At 31.1% G+C, this 18,000-nt stretch overlaps 1 protein-coding gene and 1 long non-coding RNA gene across 6 annotated transcripts; both read left to right on the top strand.

The window, feature by feature from the left end:
• Positions 1-5,976: 5,976 nt before the first annotated feature.
• LOC114416785 (GEM-like protein 1) lies at positions 5,977-9,046 on the top strand. Its single transcript, XM_028381794.1, has 4 exons — positions 5,977-6,180; positions 6,269-6,376; positions 6,793-7,070; positions 8,640-9,046. Exons 1-4 carry the CDS (start codon positions 6,123-6,125, stop codon positions 8,841-8,843), a joined length of 648 nt encoding a protein of 215 aa, XP_028237595.1. The 5' UTR covers positions 5,977-6,122; the 3' UTR covers positions 8,844-9,046.
• A 3,017-nt stretch (positions 9,047-12,063) lies between these two features.
• Positions 12,064-15,040, top strand: LOC114416784. 5 transcript variants are annotated; one of them, XR_003667574.1, is made up of 6 exons: positions 12,064-12,190; positions 12,482-12,529; positions 13,876-13,950; positions 14,081-14,332; positions 14,442-14,507; positions 14,675-15,040. It is a non-coding gene; the product is annotated as an uncharacterized LOC114416784 (long non-coding RNA). The 5 variants fall into 5 exon arrangements; XR_003667571.1 differs by having other exon boundaries at positions 12,064-12,390; XR_003667572.1 differs by lacking the exon at positions 13,876-13,950.
• Positions 15,041-18,000: the final 2,960 nt, after the last annotated feature.

The raw sequence follows: 18,000 nt of genomic DNA, 5'->3' as shown, positions 1-18,000 counted from the left end.
CATCTGACAAAAATTTACCCATAACTACAGATCAACAAACATCAATTTATAACCAAATTATTCAAGCTATCAATAAGAATGAAGGTGGCATGTTTTTCCTATACGGATATGGAGGTACAAGAAAAACATTCATTTGGAAAACGCTAGCTAGTTCATTAAGAGCAGACAAGAAAATTGTTATTATGGTTGCTTCTAGTGGTATAGCTTCTCTATTGTTTCCTAGAGGTAGGACTGCACATTCAAAATTCAAGATACCTGTTCCAATTTTTGAAGACTCAACATGCAACATACATCAAGGAAGTCAATTAGCTGAATTATTAAATCAAACAAGTCTAATTATTTGGGATGAAGCACCCATGGCTCACAAATTTTGTTTTGAAGCACTTGATCAAAGTTTGAGAGATATTATTAAAGGCAAATCCAGTTCCAATAAAATCTTTGGAGGTAAAGTCATGGTGTTCGGTGGAGATTTCCGACAAATCCTACCAGTCATTCCTAGAGGCAATCGTTCAGACATTGTAAATGCAACAATAAATTCCTCTTATCTATGGGATTATTGTCAGGTATTAACACTGACAAAAAACATGCGTTTACAAAGCAATATACAAGCAGTAGATGAACAAGAGACTGCCACATTTGCACAATGGATTGTGGACATTGGAGATGGAATTATTGGACATCAAAATGATGGGTATGCTACAGTCAAAATCCTAAAGGATGTGTTGATAACAGAATATGATGATCCAATCCATGTTATAGTTAACTCAACATTCCCAAATTTATGCTACCATCACAACAACCCTGAATTCTTCCGATCTAGAGCAATATTAGCTTCAACCAATGAAACAGTCCAACAAGTCAATGATTATATACTATCATTGATCCCAGGTAATCATACCATCACTTATATAATTGTCATCACTTCTATCTAAATTGTGTCTACTTAATTTCCAATTATGCAAAATTACCATCTATTTAGTATATTTACTGATTTGCAAAAATGGTTATTATTAAGTTGACACACTAATTACAAAAATGATCATAGGTGAACACATGGAATATCTAAGTTCTGACTCACTAGACAAATCAGAAACCATTGAAAGTTGTCATTTTCACTCACTAACTACTGAATTTCTTAATTCATTGACAAAATCTGGTTTGCCGAATCATTGTATCAAACTGAAAAATTGGAACTCCTATAATGTTGTTAAGAAACTTAGACCAAACTCAAGGGTTGTGTAATGACACTAGATTAATTGTTACAAGGCTAGCAAAACACGTTATTGCAGCTCAAATTATTTCTCGGAAAAATGTTGGCCATAATGTTTATATTCCTAGAATGTCCATGTCCCTTTCTCAATCACCATGGCCTTTTAAGATTTTGAGAAGACAATTCCCAATAATGCTCTCTTATGCAATGACAATTAACAAGTCTCAAGGGCAATCACTATCTACAGTTGGACTTTACTTACCAAAATCAGTTTTTAGTCATGGTCAATTATATGTTGCATTATCAAGGGTCAAATCAAAGAAAGGACTAAAAGTTTTAATACATGATAAAGACCAAAAAAAATTGACTTCTACCACTAATGTAGTTTTCAAAGAGGTCTTCAAAAATCTAACAAGGTAAATACAATTTCTATAGAATGACAATTGTTATTCTGCACAATACTATATTTTAAACTTATTCATACGCACTCTCATATGCAGCTAGATACAAGGTCATATGAGTCATCATTAGATCTTCTATTATGAGGTACATAATATCATCTACTACATTTTAATCTTCCAATTGAAATTCAAGATACTGTATTCCATCTACAATCATGTCATAGATTGCATCTATTTAATTTGTTTTTTTTTTCGGTTGACCAATCATATGATCATTATCAAATTAGCAATGGCATAAAAAAATTATGCAAAACTTTAACTTGTTTTACATTGAATTTGCATTTGAATATATTACTATGTCTACCTTTAGTGTGGTGACTACTTGATTAAATATGGACCACAGTCATAAATGTCCAATACTACTAAAAGTGTTTCCTTTTTCCAATAAAAGTGTTTTAAATTCTGCAATGAATTTCAATTGGACTGCATTATTTGAACTACATGCTATGATTGTCTTTCATCTGCAATCATCACACAAAGCCAAAATGACTATACACTTGGCTTTTCGGGAACGAATTTGATAATTCTCTGCTTCATTGTCCATTTACAGTTATTGCTTCTGTGAACATAGAAGCTAAATAATTTACATTATGGCAGGGTAATGTTTTACAGTTTAATGAATTTTCTACCTATATCCAATGTCAATCTATTTGCTTAGCTTTCTATCGGTATGTATATAGATGAATAATCCAACATGCATTGTTGTTTAGTCAAAAAACTACTCTCGATCAATGTCTCCAAAGCATTGATAATTAGTTTTAAAAAAATTTGCTTCAAATATCATATGATGATTATTTAAATAGTAATCATGGAAAAACAATATTCTGAACTGTAACGAGTCATATATTGAATTTGCATTTATATCTCTTCCTGAACCAAACATGAGCCTTTCGTTTCATTTACCTCTCACACTCAATTACTTATGGGAAATTTACAATTTTTTTATGTAATGACCCTATCCTCTCTTCGGTATTTTAATTTTCTTTTACAAATATTGGAAACAATTACCAATATAAGACCAACTTCATCAAATTTGCAATCAAGTGACAAATGTCCCTTTGGGTTATATCAACTATAACTGCAAATGTTGTGATTGGTTTAATTGCATTTCCTATGCCAAATGTCACATCCAACTGATAAGCACCGTCCAGCATTTAAAATGTTGCTAATCTAATAATTCACATTATATTTTATTGTTATTTTATAATTCCACAGTGCAAAATATAGCAATCATTACACGACCATCTAGCTTCACAATCATTAAACTGGCCCTTAATGTTCACTCTTCAGAAGCAACAATAAATGCTCCACACTTCCCAAGCAGCTCAATTTTCCGCTAGTTACAACATTAGGAAAAGGCAACAATTAAATTTTCACTGCCTACTACTTCACCCTACTATAACACGCCAAAATCAACCTTTTTCTGCAAAGCCCATTTCTACTACTCTTCGAAAATCCTTCAGCTTCAGGCCATCACCAAGATGACTACATTATCATCAACTGCGTCAAGTAGGGTAAGTGTTAACCAACAGCCTCACTCAATTTCTTTCACCTTTTTTGTATATGTTTCGACCTTTTATTTTCTTTGCTTCTGTCTTCTAAAAATCATGTTTTTCAATGACATTCATAAACCACTTCTTCTTTAAAAAATTTACCCTTGCCTCACTGCAAATAAGATATCCAGTTATCATACCACCATTCATCATCCAGTTTATGGATGCCTTTCACAATGACAAAGTAATGTTTTATTGTTCTTTCATTCACGTTCTTTCTTTACTTCATTGTTCTTTCATTGACGTTGTAATGGTAAACTTTTCAAATTTTTTTGATGCAGGATATCATAGAAATACCTTCCTTTTACCATCAGCAATAGGCACCAAACTATCCAGAGTTTGCCCACTTTAAATACGCCAGAGGCATCTACCAAATTCGAGTCAGGCAACACCGAGGAAAATTCTTCTTCGCTGATGGCTTGAGAGACTTCAGAAGAGAGTTAAACATTTATGAGTCTACTACCATCAACTTCTACGCCTGCGACCACAATTGGGTATTCGACCTCCACTTCACCCCCCCCCCCCCCCCCGTTCACTGATCAGCAAACATGTGGAAGACCACGACTCACATTAAGAAAACATATGTGGACTGTTGAAGTCACTCAATCCATGCTTGCTGCCCCCTATCCACTAGTAAATCACCATTAACTGATTATACTTTCTTATTTAAATTCTTATTTAAATATTTATCTAATTTACATTTTATCTGTAGAAACTTCTAGCTTCTGTCGTGCTGCATGTTGATGCCTATGGCCAGCATATGACAATTCTAATTAGAAGATTTGGCCCTCCTCTGCAATGGAATGTCGTAGTCCTGGACACTGGCATTGGTGACAAATATATTGTTCAACTTTGGTACCAGTTTCTCATGGACAACGATTTTAGCCATGGAGATGAAGTTATATTTTACTACAGGTGTTATGATAAAATTTGTCATCAGAAGACAAAAAGACTAGAAAGATAGTGATACCGACTGAATTTTATTTGTATTTTCTTAATTTTACAAACAATGTTTTATAGTTTGAACACCAATTTTATTATAAGTATTAAGCCTTTTTTGCTTCAACACCGCATTTCCTTTTATATCTATCTTGCAAAACACAAACCATGCTTGCTAAATCACTAAGTAGACGACCCGTGCGTATGCACGGGTTGTAGACTAGTTTTGTATAAAAAGCGTTTCTAGAAGTTCTTTTAATAATATGTCTGAAACAAATCCCCTATGTTGCTTTTCTTAAAATAAAAGGAAAAAAAAAAAAAGAACTATAAGTGAAGAACATCCATCAGCATGTGCCTTTTAGCATCATATTCTTTGGCAGCATCTCTCTTTCGGTGTCATGTTCCTTTTTGCTGAACCCAATCCATCATCAAAAACCATCGTTCCCACCGTTACTTTGCTTTGATTTTAGGGTTCCTAACCATTTTAACAACAAATATACTGAAGATTAGTTTTTTCATGATATTCTTGTAAGCTTTCAAACACATATTTCAATACTCATGACTTTGATTTATTTGACGCGTGAATTATAAACAGATCTCGATCCCACAACGGCTGTGCAGTTTTTATAAATAAATAAAAATTGGGCCAATCCTTCGCTATTAATAAAATATATTAGCGTAGAGACTAATAAATTGATAGATTCTTAATTCTTTAGAGACTATTTATATAATTAATTTAATCGTTTTAATAGGTATTTAAGGGGAAAAAATTAGATACTAATAAATTGATGATTTATTGAATAAAATATAAACTACCATTCCTCATTCGATCGCATGATTGGCTGAAATATGTAAAATTAATAGCTTGCGTTTTTTAACCTTTTTAAGGAAAAAGATTAGGTAAAATATTTACACCTTATAGTTTTAAATTGACTAGTTTGGTTTATATACTTTAAAGCATAGGTGTAGTTAAACACTGATGATTGAGAAACTTAATAGAAACTAAATCTACTTATTTTTTGACCTATAGGACCAACTCAATCAATTTGAAACTATAAGTATTAAAATTAAAATTGACTGAAAGGGTAAGAACAAAAATATATTTTATTCAAAATAATTCATTCTTAGATGGCCAAAATCAATTAGAGGTGAGGTGATTTTTATTAAGCAATGATATGTGAGTTTTATCTTTCGAATTAAGCAATAATTCATTCTTTTGAAGGTTAGAGGTGATTTTTATTAAGCAATAGTTCATTCAAAATAATTCATTCTTATCATTATTTTTTAAAAACAAGAGACATCCATATAATTAAATTCATCAAATTAATCTTTCGAATCATAAAGATCTCACTAGCTAGAGTTAGTTTTATCTCTTTTAATAAAGTTTTTCAGTTTAAAAAATCAAACTCTTTCTTAAAATATTTTTGAAACCCAACTATTATCTATCAAAATGTACTCTTGTTAGTAAATTATTCATTTATATATCTTTATATCAAATAATATACGAGTGTATGAGAAATTATAAGTGGTCCCAAATTATTATGATTTTAGTTAATCTCTACTTAATAAGTATATATATAATTGAGTATTAACTTTTTTGTCATAAATTAAAGAACTTGATGATTTTTTAAAATAAATTAAAGAATTTAAATACTTATATTAAGACTAATTAACTGGAGACAGTGGATACTTGCTATTTCGGACTGCTTAATAATTTGGGTGTGAATGGATGTCGACTCATCTTTTTTCTTTTTATTCAGAGGCAGAATGGACCTACATATATATTAATTTTTTGTACAACATATTCCTATTCATACTATTCCATTTTGTCCCTCTCTTACCTTTGCATCCATTATTAATGATCAAGTTCTCTTTATTCAACCTCTCAACAAACTAAAGAGTGAAAGATCACGCTGAAGGATAGAAATTAAATTAAAGCAACTTAATTAGCAGTATAGCATGTCCAACAATGGCAGCAACAACCCTTATGTTCAAATTTCCCCTCTTCAGACCAACCGTGAGTGTTTAATGTTCCATGTTTTCTGTACATGCAGATAAGCTTTAGTTTTTTCTTCTTTTTTTTTTAACATCAGTTATGATCTCAGGTCCAAAGCCAATGGATACGGTGTGTGATGCATTAAACCGCTGCAGCAGGAAGGTTGGAAAAGCAACTAGAAGAGCTGAGACCATGGCTGACAATTTCTGGAATCATAGTAAGTTTGCCTCGATCAACTTTATTCCCTTTTTATTTCTTTTTCTTTTATCACATGTATTGAAGATCTCACGCCACCTCATGATGAGACTTAAAAAAATATTTATAACTGGGATAATCATCATCTAACTTATTTTTTTTCTCAAATTTTATCTTTAACTTTTTATTTTTCTGAGAAATTTTGCTCACAACCTTTGTGCTTATTAATGGATAAATGACAGAATAAAATTCATAAGATTTTTATAAATTGGGGTAAAATGCATCAAATTAAAAAATTGAAAGTAAAATTTGTCAAAAATTAAAAAGTTGTAAGTAAAAAGAATAACTAAGCCTTTAGTTTTCTATCCATAATTTTTAGTAGTGTAGACCTGTAGACTTATGTTCTAATGAAATCTTTGATGCATAATTATACTGCAGTCAGAATTGGTTCTAGTCTTGCTGATGCAGCAGTGGCTAGAATCGTTCAAGGAACAAAGGTGCTTACACTAGGAGGACCTGATATATTATTTCAACAATCATTTGGGAATTTTCCAGGAGAGAAGCTCATAAAGTCATTTGCTTGCTACTTATCAACATCTACTGGACCTGTAATTGGAACAATATATGTATCAACTAAAAGAGTAGCCTTTTGCAGCGACTATCCACTGTGCAATTATCCACTCTCCCTGCAGCAAAACCAGAGTGTGCATTATAAGGTACTTATCTTCTTTCTTGCAAAGTAAACAACACCCTGTAGTTTGTATTTGATTATGTTTCCTGATTGGTTGCTACTTGCTAGTAATCTTCTGATACAAGAAACTCAGGATAAGCCTAGGTGAGTTAAACTGTATTCGTTGGAATTTAATTAGAATGAACTGTTAGTGGAAAGGATTTTTACAATGTCATATAATCTCTGGTGTGTCATGTATAAAAATTTATTAGGTATTCCTCAACCACCACATAGTTGATGGTCCTAATTTCCTAATCAATCTTTACATGACACGTAATTAAGCGTTATTCTAATTTTTCTCTAAATTAAAAAACTCAAATATGTATCATATAGAGAATGGTCGGACCAAAGGTCATATCTGGCGTGTTTTTTTTTTGAAAGGAAAACTAAGAATTATATATATATATATATATATATATATATATATATATATAGGTAGTTCAAAGTCTGCACAAGATATAAAGACATTACAGAGCAGCAAAACAAAAGCAGTATACCCCTCCTATATTTGTTACATATCGCTACCAAAAAAGTTGCCTCTATACAACAACCAAAGACCATAACCTGTAACACTAACAACAATCAGGTTGGTAGACATAACCTTGGATTGATCCATTCAAACAAACTTCATCTAATAAAATGTAATCTTTCATTTTGTATTTAAACTACTTAAACCTTATGATAAAAATTCAATTTTCACGGTGTATGTATTAAATGCACCTTATTTTTTGGGCTTAGAATTCTAAAAAACAAGTTGGTAGCCTGGCGAGCAGCAACCTCCACGAGAAAACAAGGATCTTTGAAGGAATTATAGAAGCCCAAAAGATTGTCTGGATGAGGATAAGTGGTTCTCCATGGCATAAACAGAGCCATACTTAAATAGCAGAATCTTCCTCCAGACAGCAGACATATCAACCGTGAATCTCCAACACCACTTCTATAATAGGCTGATATTGAAAATCTCGACATTCTTCACACCAAACCGCCCTTCCGATATCTAGGGTGTTTATATAGGCTTCACTCATTATTATAGCCAATTTCTCTTAATTTTCAACATGTATTAGGAGTAATATGCGTGCATCAATGAGATCACAGATTCACATACAAGCATGCAATATCACTTATCACTCTGATTGTATTTGTTTGTGACTGCTGAAATGGTCAGTAAATGTCTGAACAATATATATCCTGAGAAATCAATACACCTTACTGAAACCTTTTTTATTTTTTATTTTTTATTTTTCTGTATTTGATGTATAAAGTTTATTGAATTAAGTTTTAATAAGAGGAAATGAATAATAGTCATACTCTCATACCCACATTTTTCATACCACTTCGAAAGACAACATAAAATAGACCCCCCTCCCCTACTTCTTTGGGATGCTCAACTAATATTCCATACATTTAATCATGGATAACTCATAACTCCTATGTCTAATATTTTGAGATCATAGTTGAAAGTTGATACCCTTTGAATTTCTGAACAGCAACATCCCAAACTTTAGGTAAGTTTCTTGTAATAATCAAATACTGATTTTTTGTGTCTTATATACAGGTCGTGTTGCAACTCGATCAGTTAAGCACGGTTAGTCCTTTCTCAAATAGATTTAACCCTGCAGAAAAATACATGCAGCTTGTCACAGTGGATGGTTATGAATTCTATTTTATGGGGTTTATAGCATATGACAAGGCTCTCAAGACAGTAAGAGAGGCTTCACTGCAATATCACAACCATTCCAGAGAAAGCTCGAATGCTTGAATTATTTTTCATCTATGTGCTGGACACACACCCTTGAACTACAATGTACCCTATTCCAATTTATTTGGTAGCAATTAGCTGAGAAATGAGCATATGGCAAATTTGATCACAAGTTAATGGGGAAAGCCCCTCCCTAGAATTAATGTCGACCCAACGATAAACGAGGTTTAAAGTGAATTTTAAAAGAAATTTTATGCTTTAAATATGTTAGATTTTTTTAAATATTTTTTGTTGGTGCGTAAACTTTACTTACTTTATCCTTGGACCGGCCTAAGCTAGAACCTAAAAGATAATTTGGCTCTAACATAATATTATTAGAACAAAGAAAGGGAAGGGAATGACCCCAAGTGAAGCAATTGAAATTTGGAAGGAATCCCGTAATTAATCAGTTTGTTTTTTCACTGAAAAATGTAAAATCATAACTTCATCTAGTGTCATTATTTTCAGCAATGTACCGAACCTTTGATCATTACATAGCTCACGAGAGACTAAGTAGACATTCTTTTAAAATCTTTACTTCGGGTTTAGTTTCACTTAAAATTCATTATCCCTCTCCAGAAATATATTTATATGAAATCAAACTCAAGTCTTCTCCTGCAGACTCAACAACTTGTGTTATTAATTATGCTACAGTCATTAGATAGCTTGAATATTGAGTAACATGCATGAGTAAATAAGTCTCAAAGTTGGATAGAAGTGAGCAATTTGAGAAACATATAACTGAAATTGGCCCACACACCTAATGGTTTAAGATTTTAGATTGTGGCCGTGTCAAAAGTGATTAAGGACATATTTGTTTAAGCTTGTTTTAAAACACTTTTTTCAATAAAATAATTATTTTTTTATTTGTTTGTCTAAACTGATTTAATTTTTAAAAAAATGTTTTCTACTTTTTTCAAGAAATAACCTCTATTTGCTTCTTAAAAAAATATTTATTTCTACAATCACTTTTTTCTTAAAAAAATTAAGCAAATTAACTCTTAATATAAGATTTTAAATTTTGTTAAAAAAATATGATTTAAAATTGTGAGTGCAGTTCTGAATGGCATCGTCAACACTGGCGACCTATATGGTTGTTAGAGTGTGCACTTGCATCCCCTTATTTTTAAAATTTATTAAATTTGTAAATAAAATTTTATATTTTTATATTTTATTTTATTTTATTTATATAACTAAACTCAATCATTTTATTTTTTATAATTTAAATTTATTAACTTAAGATCTTCAATCCGTCACTCATCGTCAATGCGATTGCGGTGATGCTGCGATAGTAACCATGGCACACAAATAAAAACAACTCTATTGTAGTGTGATGCAGTTGATAATGCTGCTGCATTTGCAATATTGGGACCGCATCATGATCAGTGGCAGAGCTCGAGAAAAAGTGCTGGAGAGGACAAAATAATTAAGGTTATGTAGTAATATATATATATATATATATATATATATAAAATTAATGATGTTATTCAAGTATTAATTGTTTTATATATATATATATATTAAATTAATGATGTTATTCAAATATTAGTTGTTTTTTAATTAATTGTTGTAATGGTAGTAAAATATTTTTTCTACTTCATAAATAAAATTCCTCAACTGTTTTTAATGATTTTTATACTTTTGTTGACTACTAAATAAATAAATAAAATAGAGAAGTTATCTTTCTTGTGAAAAAGTTGTAATAAACATAATTTTTTCTAACAAATTTATATGAGAATACGTAATAAATAATTAGTTTTCAATGGATTTTTTTAATAAATTTAAAGAAATAATCATATTTTCTAAGTTAATAAATAAATTTACAGAATGTTTTGTAGAGAGAATTTAAAAAAGATCTCAAAATTCATAGAAAAGTATTTATATAAAAAATCCACAAAGAAAGCTGACATGTTCAAGTCATATTATATACGAGAGTTTTTACTGATAAAAATATATATAAGATTTTATGTACCAATACGTGAATAATCAGTTTAAAAGATGCAAAAATAAGTTTTATATCACGGAAAAATTAATTAAATATTTCATATATAAAAATGTTATTAAATCAGTCATAATTATTTTTTGACAAATAACTATTAATGTTATAAAAAAAAGCTTAAAATGTAATGTTAACCTAAAATTGTCCATAAAATTATTAATAATAAATAAAATGACTAAAATTATAGTCTTTATACTCTTTCAATGACTGAGAATTTACAAATTAAAATTAAAAATCATTATAAAAATATTATAAAATTTTATTTAAGAATATGGTTCCTCTTTCCCTCTCTATATAGAGAGATTGAATTCAACATTATATTTGCTAGGATTTACTAAAACTATGTATAAGACGGATACCATTAATTATAAGACTGGCTTTTTATTTTACAGAACTTTAGTTAAGTTTCTAGAACTTAAAATTGTTTTACTAGGTCCTTCACAATCTCATTTTTTTAAAACTAAATCCTCGAAAGGTAGGCCTATGAATATTATTGTAAAAAATTAATGCCCCCTTAATTAAGCCTAAGGAAGCTCCGCCACTGATCATGATGCAACCAGCCACTTATTTAAACCATTGATTGAGTACTGTATCATCACATACCATATCACAACAAAGTCAAAAGGAATCATCACTAGAATAAAAATCTATTCTGTAATTCCCTTACCTGTGTTTGAATGGAAGATTCTAGAAATTCAAGGAAATTGAAATATTTGGCATTTAAATTGCTTGTAACTGAGTTGTCCTTTTTTTTAAAATATTTTGTTTGAATAAAGTAATTTAATTTTTTATATTTTGATTTTCTTGTTTAATTTCCATTTAATATAAAATTTTATTTTTAAATATTTATCTAAAAAAATTAATATAAAATTTATAAAACAAATAAACATTATTTAATTTACTTTTATTAAATTTTTGAGAAAAAATACTAAATTTTTTCAAGTAGGAAGATTAAGTACAAAACTATTTTCTTAAATTGTGACAAAATAAAAATTTACTTTTTATTATATTCATCCATCAAAATAAAAATCATATATTGATTTTATGAAACCACAGGCATTACAAGAAATTTTATAATTTGCTACTAATTTTAACTAGGAATAAAATTCATAGATATCTTGTAGCTAATTAAGTATAAATTAACTACCATATTTATTTTCCTAGTTAATATTAAAATTAAAAACTATTTATTAATATCTCTTTTATATCCCCAATTAAATTTTATATTCCTAGTTACACTTCTGTTACTCTCGCTCTCCCGCGCGATTGGAGAAGAGGAATGGGACTCCGAAGGTTGAGGTGCGATCGGAGAAGAGGAACCGCTTGAAGAATTGTTTTTTCGAAGGCTTTGTTCTTCGTGTTCTTTAAGGTTAGGTTTACACTTCTCCGTTTGCGTTCATCGCTCACTCCCTCACTCTCGTGTTCATCGCTCACTCCCTCACTCACTCTCAATTTCATTCGCATTCTCAATTTCGCGATCCATTCTCTGTTCAATTTCTGTTCTCGCTTTCTCTCCTATGCTTGTGTTTTCCTCGGGATTTTCAAATCCGCTCTGAATGTTTATAAAGTGTAAGACTGTTTAGTTTGTAGTTATTGATTCAATTCGAGAAACTTTATTTTCTTCTCTCGATCTCACTCTTCAATAAAAAAATTTCTCCAGGCTTTGGTTTCTCACTCTTCGATTGGTTTCACTCTGATAGAACTGAAGGTAGTGTTCAATTTCTGTTTCATTTTTATAGATCATCGGATTACAGATATTTGAAGATTTGATTTTAGTGTGTAATAGAATCAAATCAAATTCATCTCGATTGGAATTTTAGGAATTGATTTATCTTTGAGTTGATGCAAAGACAACATTGGTGTTCCTATATCACTCCTTATACTTCATTTTGATGACTAGTTATAATTGATATTCTTTATTCATGTCGATTATTTGTTAAAAATGTGACTATATGATCCTTTCACTGCTCCACACTTGCACATTTCCTGATTTTTACTGAAATTTTGAGTAGTGCACATGGATAAATGAATAGGGCTGACTCTGAGAATTGTATTTTTTTTTTCTTTATTTTAGATGCTAGGTGTTTGATGATAATACCGAAATGTGCTAAGCCAATGAATCAAATGAGATTGTGATCTGGTTTGTACCTATGGAATTAATATTGTGTGTGTGTATATATCAAGTGATGGTTGTGGATTCTGTAATGTGCTCATTGACAATGTGTATCTGGTTGATTTGAATCCATGCTTGAGCACTAGTTGTTCGATTAATCGTCTAACCCAAGATCTTCCTCCTCGTGTGTGTATCTGGTTGTGGATTCTTTAATGTGCTCATTGACAATGTGTATCTGGTTGATTTGAATCCATGATTGAGCACTAGTTGTTTGATTAATCGCCTAACCCAAGATCTTCCTCCTTGTGTGGTAAAGTTAGGGGTGTGTATGGTTATTATGACCCCTGTGCTTCCCACAAGTGAGTTAATTTTAAGATTTTATCAATAGTAGCTATTCCTGTATTGACAAAGGTTTCTTTGCGACCTTTGAATGTCTATGTACAGGGTGTTATGAGAAATTCTGAAATAAGGTTAAACAATTGTCAGTACTTAAGGAGGCAAAACTAGACTTTTAGTTTGTGAGATTGTCTGTATTCTGTACCTTGCAAGATGTCTCAAGCAGTTATCAATGATAATGAAGGGGACGTTGTGATTGGTGCACTACACTATGATCTCACATCTTTTAATCAGAGCATTCACATTATTATTTTTGTAGCTGCTGACAAGGCAGTGATTGATTTACATACAACTATGCAAACTAAACCATGTTAAATACAATTTATAAACAAAATTAAGACAAAGACCTTTGTATTGTAATTAAGTGAAACATATTTTAAATAGCCAGAATCTAAGTTTTAGGTAAGAGTACTCATTACTGAGAAACATTCCTTAACCTCTTTATTTTTTTATGAGAAATATCTCTAACTTGGTCCTTCCTTCCCTGGCTTCACTTGGTCCTTCCTTCCCTGGCTTCACTTGGTACTCAATTTGTTTATGCCTAGTTCATTTTCTGCTGAGAAGTTTCCACTTATCATTTTCCTACATTGCCAAAGAGTTCAAAACCTTTGTAACCATTGGTATGATTTTCTATGTAAATAGTTATTTATTTATGTAGGCGTTGTGCCAATTTATGTAGGCGTTGTGCCAATTAGGAATGACATGACCCCAAGTCTCAATTTATATCATGTCCTATTTTTTTCCTCTCAGGAAAAGGGGGCATTGGATGCTGAAGAGCAGATTGGGAAGGCTCATGTAACATAAGTAGGTTAGTTGGATCTTAATAGGCTTGCTCACTTTCTTGGCGGCACTATTTCTTATATTTTTGGGTGTGGGATATTCGAGGTTATACAAGATTGTTCCAGTCTGATAAGCCAATAACAAAAGGCCAAGCAGCTATGGCTCTAGCTGCTAGAGATATATTGGAGATGCTTCTGAAATATTCTATCTGTAGGCCTTGAGGTACATTTCATCTGAATTTCTTCCATGAGAAGGAATTTGACGAATAGTATTGCTTATATAGTGTATTAATTTGATTCACCTCATGTTCATTTTTTTATTATTATTCCAGGTCAAAACTTCTATCAGAACTTCTCCTTCTTTGTGTTAGTCATCTCTGCATGGAACTATCCAATTTGTATGTTAATATTTACTTGACCTTGAGTTTTATATATTTTTTACCTGACATTTTCAGCCTCTTCTTTCATCCTTTTTTTTTGAAGAAAAATCTACAGTAATTTTTTTTTTTGTCTCATTCAAGTTATGTACACATTTTATAACATGAATAATTCTTGGTTTGTTAAGTAATGGAAGAGTGGGAAAAATAGTGATGACTGCTACTGCAAAACAACACCAGTTGTGCTAGAGCTTGGAGGAAAACTATGCTGTGATGACAGAGGATGCTACAACATGCTATGTCTAGGTTTTGCACAAGTTGATAAAACTCTTCACTTTGGCACAAGTATAAGAGAAAGTATATGAGATACATCTACCTATTTGGCTGGTGTTCAATGAAATAGACTATGTTGGGCATAAGGATCTTGGTTTGAGTTTGGTGTGTTTTGACCTTGTGCCTGTACTGTTGGGGATTCATGTATTTATTAGACCTTCTTATGTTGAACAATGGCATGTATTTAACTCTTGTTTAGTAAGAAAAATCATTGGGTTCCACCTTCTTGCCTCTTTTATTAATGAATTTCACTTTTTCTTTTAAAAAATACTTTCTCTATGATTATTTGGATTGTCAAACTGTGACAAATTTTTGAATAAATGAGTAAAAATAATTTATAAATTAAAAAATTAAATTAAATTAGCTAAGAAATATATATATATATATATATATATATCTTCAATTTAACTATGAATTAGCTAGGAATTAACTAGGAAATAATTTTTAAACTATGCTAGATATAGAATAATTTTAGCTATAAATTACATACAAAATTACTACGAAAATAACTTAGTAACATAGCTAGGAACAAATAAAATTTGAACAATATATTATTACAAGTTAACTAGAGAATAACTACAATTTTTTATAAATAATTACAAATTAACTAGGTTAAATTAGCCACCTAAGTTAATTCATTCATCACCAATCAAACAATTATTATCCCTAAATCCCTAATTCTCCAAGAAATCAAAAAGAGGAAAAGAATTCTTATAGTCAAACATTCAAGATAAATCAAACAATTAAAAAAACCATGCTTTAGAATGTTGATAAACTAATCAATTCATAAAATAAAATTGAAACATAAATCCTATTAGGGTTTAGAGCCAATTCCTCTACCCATGGCTAATGTCACACCAACAAGCAAGAGTTTTCATTCCTCCTTACCTTGAATAATGAAAGTGTAAGAAGGTTAAAACAATAGTCCTCCGATTCACACTCACATCTTTTGTGATTCTTTATATGGAGGTTCTGGAGAAGACACAATAGTGACAACACATTTTTTCCAAAGAATTTAAGAGAGAGTGAGAGAGAATCTTTTAATAAGAGTTTCAATACCTCTCCATGTGAAGGTTTTTCGAGTAGGAGCAATGTACTTGATAGGGTATGTGTCTTTTAGTAAGAAGTATTAAAAGTCACATACCCTATCAAGTTCACTACTCTTACTTGGAAAATCTTCATATAAAGAGATATTGAAACTCTTATTAAAAGTTTCTCCTTCTCTCTCTTTAAAATTCTTTTGGGAAAAATGTGTTGTCACAATTATGTCTTCTAGAAAACCTTCATACAAAGAGTCACAAAAGTTGTGAGCTTGAATCAAAGGATTATTAGTGCATCCTTCCTACTTTCATCATTCAAGGTGAACCTGATAGGGTATGTGCCTTTTAATACTTCTTACTAAAAGACTCATACCCTATCAAGTACATTGCTCCTACTCGAAAAATCTTCATATGAAGAGGTATTGAAACTCTTATTAAAAGATTCTCTCTCACTCTCTCTTAAATTCTTTGGAAAAAATTTGTTGTCACTATTATGTCTTCTCCAGAACCGAGGAGTGAGAACTCTTGCTTGTAAGTGTGACATTAATCATGGGTAGAGGAATTGGCTCTAAACCCTAATAGGATTTATGTTTCAATTTTATTTTACAAATTGATTAGTTTTTGAATACTCCAAATCTCAAATTTATTAATTGTTTGATGTATCTTGAATGCTTGATTGATTGTATGTGTTCCCCCTTTTTTTCTTTATTGAAGAATTAGGGATTAAAGGATAATTGTTTGACTGGTTTCTTGTTGTTGGAGTTGTGTTTGTTACTTTGAAAAGACTAAGAACATACTAGAAATCAATTGTAGATTCTTTTTACACATTGAGTGTTTGGGAATGAACTGTAAGCCCCCGAGAAGCCCCAAAAGGCACAAAGCATTAACCTAAATTCTACGAAATCACATATAGATGATAAGCATTAATTTTGATACCAAGCTTAGAAGAGGTATAGAGCATGGGAGCTCTCTGACCTCCTGACACTAATCCTCACAAACCCTAGCACTAAGCACCAAATTTGTTGTTAAGCCTAACATGTTCTAGTGCTAAGCCTCAAACAAGAAGGAAATAACTTGTTCTTTGACCTCTTAGAAATAAGCGTGGGGAGCTTCTACAATGAACGTGGGATCCATGGACCTTTTTCATGTGAGTGATGAATGAATTAGACTTAGCTCTCAAGTCATTATTGAATTATCTACTTATTGTTTCTTGAGATCTGTAATAATCAAAATGCCCTACACTGCACTTAAGGTTGTGAGCAAGGAAATGTAAAAACATTGCCATTGCTTCAATTATTGGAACTTTTTTTTTTTTTGTTTTACTAATCCACTGCCTTCTCTTGTAAAATTGTACAAAGCTTGAAAAATGCACTCTTACTAACCCTTAGTTGTTCAATACAATTTCTTTCCGGCCTTCCAATGAGAAAATTAAGGTGACTTTGTCATTCCAATTCCCAATTATGGGTTGGTTCCTTGACAAAGTGATTGTTATGATACCATGTTATTACACCCATAATCATATAAACAACACAAGCAACATCGGTTTTAATAATAATCTTATTAAATTCTTTTCTTTTACGTTTTCTTGAAGTAATTGTGGTGTCAAAATATGCTAGCATCCATTTCTTCATAATCCAAACCCATGTGAAACCTTCAAATGCAAAGTTTCTAAAAGATTAGTAGAATTCTGGAACATTAAAGATAAAAACAAGAAATAAAAAAGAAAAATCTATAGGCAACTCAGTCTTATTTGATTCATATAGATGAAAAGTGATAGAAAAACAAACAAAAAAGTAGTGGCCCAAGTCAATCCTCTGCTGAAGCATAAAATATCTCAATAGCAACAACATAACAAACTATTAGGCAAGGAAAAACCCAAATACATTGGGACACAATTGTAATGAAGCTATTTTATTGTGGGATAATAGTAAATAAGCTATCACCATCTCCAAAAATCCTACCCATCATGGAAGGAATAAACTACCCAAGAAGGAGAGGAAGTTGATTAAGTTAGTCTAGTTTATTGCAGCTTTGAAAACCAGTTGACATACATAGCAGTTTTGTACTAATGATGATGTTAGTCAATGCCTACCTTCCGTATTATATGAATATTAGTATGTTTAAGGTAGTTAAAGGCATGC

The sequence above is a fragment of the Glycine soja genome, chromosome 6, assembly GCF_004193775.1.
Source record: "Glycine soja cultivar W05 chromosome 6, ASM419377v2, whole genome shotgun sequence".
Lineage (NCBI taxonomy): Eukaryota > Viridiplantae > Streptophyta > Magnoliopsida > Fabales > Fabaceae > Glycine > Glycine soja.
Note: the sequence above shows the minus strand (reverse complement) of the source record. Positions and strands in the feature narration are given on the sequence as shown.

Coding starts and splice junctions, on each gene's coding strand:
- LOC114416785 (XM_028381794.1), top strand. CDS start 6,123: ATGTCCAACAATGGCAGCAACAACCCTTATGTTCAAATTTCCCCTCTT. Junction 6,181..6,268: donor TTCCCCTCTTCAGACCAACC/GTGAGTGTTTAA, acceptor TTATGATCTCAG/GTCCAAAGCCAATGGATACG. Junction 6,377..6,792: donor TGACAATTTCTGGAATCATA/GTAAGTTTGCCT, acceptor ATTATACTGCAG/TCAGAATTGGTTCTAGTCTT.